The 7,866-nt window shown below is 48.0% G+C and overlaps 1 protein-coding gene across 1 annotated transcript; it reads right to left on the reverse strand.

Annotated features, from left to right (window-relative positions):
* Positions 1 to 654: 654 nt before the first annotated feature.
* LOC119278071 lies at positions 655 to 2,448 on the reverse strand. The gene is made up of 4 exons (XM_037559427.1): positions 2,295 to 2,448; positions 1,656 to 1,844; positions 1,320 to 1,562; positions 655 to 918 (listed from the first exon to the last, which is right to left on the reverse strand). Exons 1-4 carry the CDS (start codon positions 2,298 to 2,300, stop codon positions 862 to 864), a joined length of 495 nt encoding a protein of 164 aa, XP_037415324.1. The 5' UTR covers positions 2,301 to 2,448; the 3' UTR covers positions 655 to 861.
* Positions 2,449 to 7,866: the final 5,418 nt, after the last annotated feature.

A 7,866-nucleotide genomic window follows, 5' to 3' on the forward strand; every position in this document is an offset into this window, starting at 1 on the left:
TGCCTTAACCATCCCCTCTTATGAGTTACTTAAGACATGAGAAGTCTTATGAAGAGGTGGTGATAATTCTCAAAAAAAATTGAAGAAGTAGTGATGCCTGGTATGACATCATAGATGTTGATGTTTTTCCTACAAACTTGATCAAATGTAATAAGGTTTGAGGTAAAGATAATTCGAATAGGGCACATTTTGAGTTGTGGGAGTCGACAATGGCACAACATCTTGAGATTGTGGGAGTCGAAAATGTGCTCACCAACATCTTCAGTGAGCAGGCTTGTGTTCTTCCTCACTGGATCATCCATGAGATGGTTTCCAGGCCTCACCAACATTCTCGCCAAGGCCAAATCATGAACATTGTGAATTCAAACACATGATGGGTCGACACAGAGCGGAGTTTGAATCCTCTATGACGCGATTTCCTTTTCTCTCCCACCATGATTCTTGCATGCGCTTCTCAAGCGGAAGGGAAAAAGAGAGGAAGGAATCAGGGTGATTAGGAAGTAACCGGGGCGATTTGAGTCGTTCGGATCTGTTCCTAACTTCCTATCTGACGACTGATCGCCAAGCATCACTATCCTTGTTTTTTTTTTTTTTTTTTTGCCCGAATGAAATATTTTTCCTGATGCAATGCTTCGAGGAGGAAGCAGATGCGGCGAAAATGAAAGTCTGATTTTATTGATCGTTATTATGTGCGGAGGGAAGGAGACCAAGCAGCAATTGGTTTCCATTACTTCCATAATATATTATCGTAGCAGCAGCAGTAGACGATGTACATACACAAACACAACTCGACCGATCTTAGTTTCCTAACCACCAAACTCTGGAACTCTGGATAAGAAGTCTCGGATATTATTGTTTGATTCAGGCGATGCAGTTGAGGCCCAGGCACCCTCCCAGCAGGTTCCTCAACAACTTCTTCTGCAAAACAAAACACAACATTCATCACCGTTAGATCTGGTCTATCTTGCCACAATCTACAACACTCCAACCCTGTGCTAATACACTAACTAATTAACCACCACTTTTGCCAAAGCAAAGTCATACGAATTATCCTAAGAAAGCAAGAAGAGACATTTGTAAAAAGTTCAGATTTTATCTTTCCAGAAAGGAAAAGAAGCTCCCTTCAGATTATCCATTATCTTATCTTATCCCCCTCCGAGTAAAAGGTTTGCGTCAATCACATGAGAGACGGGAAACTAACTAAAGCAAATCCATTTCTTTTCATCTTTTTGGCGCCTAAAAGTAAATCCACTTGGCAACTAAAAATCCACCAATCACGTGACAGATTATTAGCACAAAAAAAAAGTAGGAGCACTTGCCTTCTGCACCTTGCAGATCACGTTGGGGGAGATCTTGTAGAGGTCCTCGTCCACCGCCGCCGCCGCCGCCGCCTTGGCCTTGGGCTTCTTCCTCCTCTGTTGCTGCTGCTCCTTCTTCCCTTGCTGGTGGTTCTTCTGCTGCTGCTTCCTGCCCCCCTTCTTCCTCCTCCCGGACACAGCACCGGCGTTGGCGTTGGCGTTCGGCTTCTCGTTCTCCTCCCTCTTCTTTACTCGGACGACGCACTGCATTTTTGCATTGATCGTCAGCTGCTGGAAACTAAGCTGATCTGGAGATAATGTTGCTGTGGCTTTGTTGTGTCTGAGTTTGAGCCTGACCTTCTTGTAGGTGTAGGGGTTGGCGGCGAAGTGGGGCACCTTGAAGAGGTCGACGTCGTCCTCCCCTGCCTGCGCCGTGAAGAAGAAGGTGGCCGCCGGCTCGAAGTACTGGGTGACGGGCATCTCTTCCCACATGTTCCAATCGCCGAACGCCGGGATTTGGCGCCACTTTCCGCAGTCATCCTGCGCCTGTCATCACGAGACAACAAACGGACCAGCTTGCTTAAATCCCTGTACGCATGGTTTTCTTCCTCAAGTATGAACAAGAAAAAAGGAATGTTCGGCTGGAGCAGAGGAATCATAGAGATCGAGAAGAAGCATTGTGAGCACTAGCAGTGCTGGTACTTTTGATCTAAGAAGGATACGTAAAAAACTTTCAGGTGTTCTGAACAGTTGTATCCGATGTAGAACATGCACTTTGCTGGGGAAAAATTGGCCTACTGCTACGAGCATAGTACTGCGTTACAGTGGAAGAGAACACATCCCACCAGCGCACATTGCAAAAGATTCGAACCACAAAACTGTATAGCGTCGTGAGATTCAGCTAAAAGAACTGAAGCAGCAGTGCACACTACAGCAAGAAGGAGAATGAAAGAAGAGCATCTCCATGCATATGCATGCATGCAATGCAAGGCTCACCTCCATCTCGGAGCTAATGACAAGCTGAGGAAGAAGGAGGAGGAGAAGCAGCCACGAGGAGAAGAGCAGGGGCAGTCAAAACACTGGTAGCACGGGCAGAGGAGCACGGGGCAGGGCTGTATACATAGCCGCCGGAAAGGCTGGGCCGGGGCAAAGAAAGAGAGAGGGAGATGGAATGTGGGGGCGCGCACGTTGTACCGCCCGAAAAACTTTACGAAAAGCCGGCGAGAAAGAAAGCAGGCAAGGCAGGCCGTGTTTGCTCGCTATGCGGCCAGAGGCAATGAGTACTGTGCTCCTGCCTGCATCATGCCCCTACTCATTTGACTCGTAAACCACGCACGACACACACCCCTGCTACCACCTCGCTTTCCGAGCTGCTGTCCCTAGCGCTCGCACTCATATGATGCCGCTCTTTTCCCTGGACAGCGCCAGCTCGCTCGGTCCAAGTCATGAGATGAGCAGCAAGACTTCATTACTTACCCTCTCTCTTTCACTGTCTGTGTCTCTGTTTGCTGGGGGCGTGGCAGCAAAAGGCGAGCGCTTTTGGCAACGGGGTGTCGCGGCCGTGATGATAGGCGATGAGTGTGCGTGTGTCGCATGCTCTTGTCTTTGTCACCCGCTCGTCCGGCCCGGCGGGCAGGTGCTGCGCGCATGGCATGGTGAACGGAAAAGCGGTGAAAAGCGGCCGCCTTTTCCCTTTGGAACCGCGGCCAAAATCGCCATGATTCTTGGGGCTCCGCGCGGGCGGGCCTGCACGCCTTGCCGCTTTGCACCGCCCGCCGGGGGTCTGGCCGTCTGGCTCGCGGTTAACGGACGGGGAAAGGAGGACCGGCCTCACTAATTTATCATCTATCGTGTGGTGCTTGCTTGCTTGCTTTGCTTGTGGGTTTTGAAAGGAGGGCGTACTTGCTTATCTTACCACCGGTGGTGGCTTTTTGGAAGGGAAAATGGTCGTAAAAATTGGCAAGGAATAATGGCGTTCGGCGTGTAACGTGCACGGTGGATCGTTGAGTGAGGGTGGCGAGCCCTTTTAAAAGTCATTCGGGGTGTCGTCGCTGACATGAACACACGTATGGTTTGGTGCCAAACTTGCATGATTGTTGTGTGCACCTGCGTTTACTGTGTGCACCTTTCGCTAAGCAGGTTTCTAAGCAACCCGGTTAGAAAAAGTTCCGAAAGACGGTGGCCCTGGGTTGGTAACTATAGTACTATCTCTAACGACCGTGGCTCTCGGCTGGTGGCTCTCTTTTCTCTGCTCGTATGAGCTCCATTTTTACGATTCTTCTTACGGGGTGAACCAAAGTTTTGAGGTACCTCAGGAAACCTAGAGATTTTCTTGGAACAGTACCTCAATCATAATTCATCTTGCACTGTTGGAGGAGACACACAATCATAATTCATCTTTGTCCATTTTGGGTCTTCTGAATGCTCGTGAGATGATTGTTATTACCGTCTGGTATTTGTGATAGGTAAGACGTAAATTCGTTCATGAAGAGATAGGACAAGATTCTTATCAGGTTACTATGGGTTTCGTGCTCTAACGGCAAACCATGTTACCGCTTCCTCTCCAAATGCTACCATAGAAAGAATGTTTTGAATCGAGGCCCCTTTGGGTTTTGTTAAATTTAATGTTGACGTTTGTTTTGGTCAAGTCTTGCTTAGGGGTACGGTTGGGGTGCTATTGAGGGATGATAATGGGAATTTCATTTTTAGGGGGAACTGAAATCAATTGGTGCGCGGACGTCCGACTGAAGCTTCAACGCTCAAATTTGCTCTTGCCCTTGCACAAAGGGTAGGATGTAACCGACTCGTTATTAATTCTAATATTATGGAGGTCACTAACACTATGAACAATGAAGGACACGCTACGAGTAAATTGCCAACAATTTTCGACTTGCTTAATCATTTTGCGTGTGACTTTTCTGTTTCTAGGTTTGAACATTGTAATAGGGGAACAAATAAAGTTGCTCATGAGCTTGCTAGGTTGGCTAGGTTTTCTTTAACAGTTGACTGGTTTGAGGGATTAAAATTATACCCTTTCTTATAAATGATACTGATTTGAGGAATTTTTATTATCTCTAATGTTCTCTGTATTGCCATGATAGATGAATAGATTGAAAATTTCTCTTGCAAAAAACAATTATACATTAGAAATAATAGTTATACTTTTTCTGTATTGCCATGATCAATCATGGCAATACAGAGGACACTAGAGGTAATAAAAATTACAATCAATTCCATGAAACACCTAGCAACGACTATAAGGACTGAACCGCTATAATCTTTTTGTGTGTTTTGTTAAAAAAAGACCGAACGGCTCACAAGAAGCAAGAATATGCCACATGCACACCACCGTCTTGGCTCTTAGGCCTTGTACAATGGGAAGTGCCTAGGGGAGGTGCTTAGAGAAATAAACCAGGCTTTTTTTAAGCACCGGTGCTTATTTGTACAGGATAGACGCTTAACTAAGCATCTCTCCTATAGAAATAGGCACCGGTGCTTCACAAAAACCCCGGTTTATTTTTCTAAGCATCTCTCTAAGCACCTCCCATTGTACAAGGCCTTAGGGAGATCGCTCGGGTTGGTCCTGGGTCACACAAAGGAAAATCCGCGATTATACAGAAAGCAAACGATATATGATTTTTGTTAAAGACATTGCATTTATGTATTCTGATCCTATGCATGCTATTTACGTATGTTGATCGACATTGTTGGGAAACGTAGCATACAATTTTAAAAAAATTCCTATGCTCACACAAGATCTATCTAGGAGATGCATAGCAACGAGAGGGGGAGAGTGTGTCCACGTACCCTCGTAGACCGAAAGCGGAAGCATTTGCTTAACGCGGTTGATGTAGTTGAACGTCTTCTCGTTCCAACCGACCGAGTACCGAACGTACGGCACCTCCGAGTTCTGCACATGTTCAGTGCGATGACGTCCCTCGAGCTCTTGATCCAGCAGAGGGTCGAGGAAGTAGATGAGTTTCGTCAGCACGAGGGCGTGGTGACGGTGATGGTGATGTGATCCGCACAGGGCTTTGCCTAAGCACCGCGAGAATATGACCGGAGGCGTAAACTGTGGAGGGGGGCGCCGCACATGGCTTGGAGCAATTGATGTGTGTTCTAGCCCCCCCCCCCTTTATATAAAGGAGGGGGGAGAGGAGGCCGACCCTAGGCGCGCCCCCACGTAGGAGGAGTCCTACTTGGGGTCCTAGTAGGATTCGGCCCACCCTTCCTTTTACCGGAGGGGGAAAGGGGGAAGGAGAGGGAGAATGAGAAGGAAAGGGAAGCGTTGCCCCTTCCTCTTGTCCAATTCGAACTCCTCCCTGGGGGCGCGCCACGCCTTTGTGGGCTGGTGTGCCTCCCTCCTATGGCCCATATGGCCCTTAACTTTCCTCGGGGGGTTCCGGTAACCCCTCCAGTACTCAGATATGTACCCGATACATTCTGGAACCCTTCCGGTGTCCGAATACTACCTTCTAATATATCAATATTTACCTCTCGACCATTTCGAGACTCCTCGTCATGTTCGTGATCTCATCCGGCACTCCGAACAACCTTCGATCACCAAAACACATAAATCATATAATACATATCGTCATCGAACGTTAAGCGTGCGGACCCTACGGGTTCGAGAACTATGTAGACATGACTGAGACACCTCTCCGGTCAATAACCAATAGCGGAACATGGATGCTCATATTGGTTCCCACATATTCTACGAAGATCTTTATCGGTCGAACCGCTATGTCAACATACGTTATTCCCTTTGTCATTGGTATGTTACTTGCCCGAGATTCGATCATTGGTATCTTCATACCTAGTTCAATCTCGTTATCGGCAAGTCTCTTTACTCGTTCTGTAATGCCTCATCCCGCGACTAACTCATTAATCACATTGCTTGCAAGGCTTCATATGATGTGCATTACTGAGAGGGCCTAGAGATACCTCTCCGATACTCGGAGTGACAAATCCTAATCTCGATCTATGCCAACCCAAGATCGTGTAGTTCGTTTGCTAGAGCTTTTCTAATGTCAAGTATCTTTCCTTAGACCATGAGATTGTGCAACTACCGAATACCGTAGGAATGCTTTGGGTGTATCAAACGTCACAACGTAACTGGGTGACTATAAAGGTGCACTACGGGTATCTCCGAAAGTGTCTGTTGGGTTGGCACGAATCGAGAATGGGATTTATCACTCTGTATGACGGAGAGGTATCTCTGGGCCCACTCAGGAATGCATCATCATAATGAGCTCAATGTGACTAAGGAGTTAGTCACGAGATCATGTGTTATGGAATGAGTAAATAGACTTGCCGGTAATGAGATTGAACAAGGTATAGGGATACCGACGATCGAATCTCGGGCAAGTAACATACCGATGGAGAAAGGGAATTGCATACGGGATTGATTGAATCCCCGACATCGTGTTCATCCAATGAGATCATCGAGGAACATGTGGGAGCCAATATGGGAATCCAGATCTCGCTATTGGTTATTGGCCGGAGAGGTGTCTCGGTCATGTCTACATGGTTCCCGAACCCATATGGTCTACACACTTAAGGTTCGGCGATGCTAGAGTTGTAACGGGAATTGTATGTGGTTACCGAAGGTTGTTCGGAGTCCCGGTTGAGATCCCGGACGTGACGAGGAATTCCGGAATGGTTCGGAGGTGAAGATCGATATATTGGACGATGGGTATTGGAGTCCGGAAGTGTTCCGGGGTACTGGGCTATGGCCAGCATGATCGAAAGGTGTTTCGGGGGCCCCGACAAGTGTTGCAGGACCTCATGGGCCAAGGGGAGGGGTAAACCAGCCCACTAAGGGGTTGTGCGCCCCCACAACCTTTCCCACGTTGCTTGGGGAGGTGGGGCGCGTCCACCTGGCTTGGCTTGGAGGGCAAGTATCCCTAGGGTTTCCCAAGGGAGATCCAATCTTCCTTAGCCGCCGCCCTCCCTAGGGGAAACCCTAGGGCGCCTAATCCTCCCGCCTTCCCCCTATATATAGTGAGGGAGAGCAAGGGTAGCCGCACCCTGACACGCCCTGGTGATGCCCTTTCTCTCCTTCCTACACCTCTTCCTCCTCTGTAGTGCTTAGCGAAGCTCTGCCGGAGAACCACGAGCTCCGTCACCACCACGCCATCGTGCTGCCGGAGTTCTCCCTCAACTTCTCCTCCCCCCTTGCTGGATCAAGAAGGAGGAGACGTCCCCGGACTGTACGTGTGTTGAACGCGGAGACGCCGTCGTTCGGCGCTTGGATCAGATCTTCCGCGATTTGAATCGCCATGAGTACGACTCCATCAACCGTGTTCTTGTAACGCTTCCTCTTAGCGAGCTTCAAGGGTATGAAGATGCACTCCCTCTCTCTTGTTGCTAGCATCTCCTAGATTGATCTTGGTGACATGTAGGAAATTTTTTAAATTATTACTACGTTCCCCAACATGGATATGCTATTTCCTTTCTGTTAAACCGACTTTGTACAACCCTAAGCCCCTCCTTGTCTATATAAACTGGAGGGTTAGATCGATGGCAGGATCATAACATTACTAAGCTAGCCAAGCTAGGGTTAGCT

Source organism: Triticum dicoccoides, chromosome 3B, assembly GCF_002162155.2.
Source record: "Triticum dicoccoides isolate Atlit2015 ecotype Zavitan chromosome 3B, WEW_v2.0, whole genome shotgun sequence".
NCBI classification, from domain to species: Eukaryota; Viridiplantae; Streptophyta; class Magnoliopsida; order Poales; family Poaceae; genus Triticum; species Triticum dicoccoides.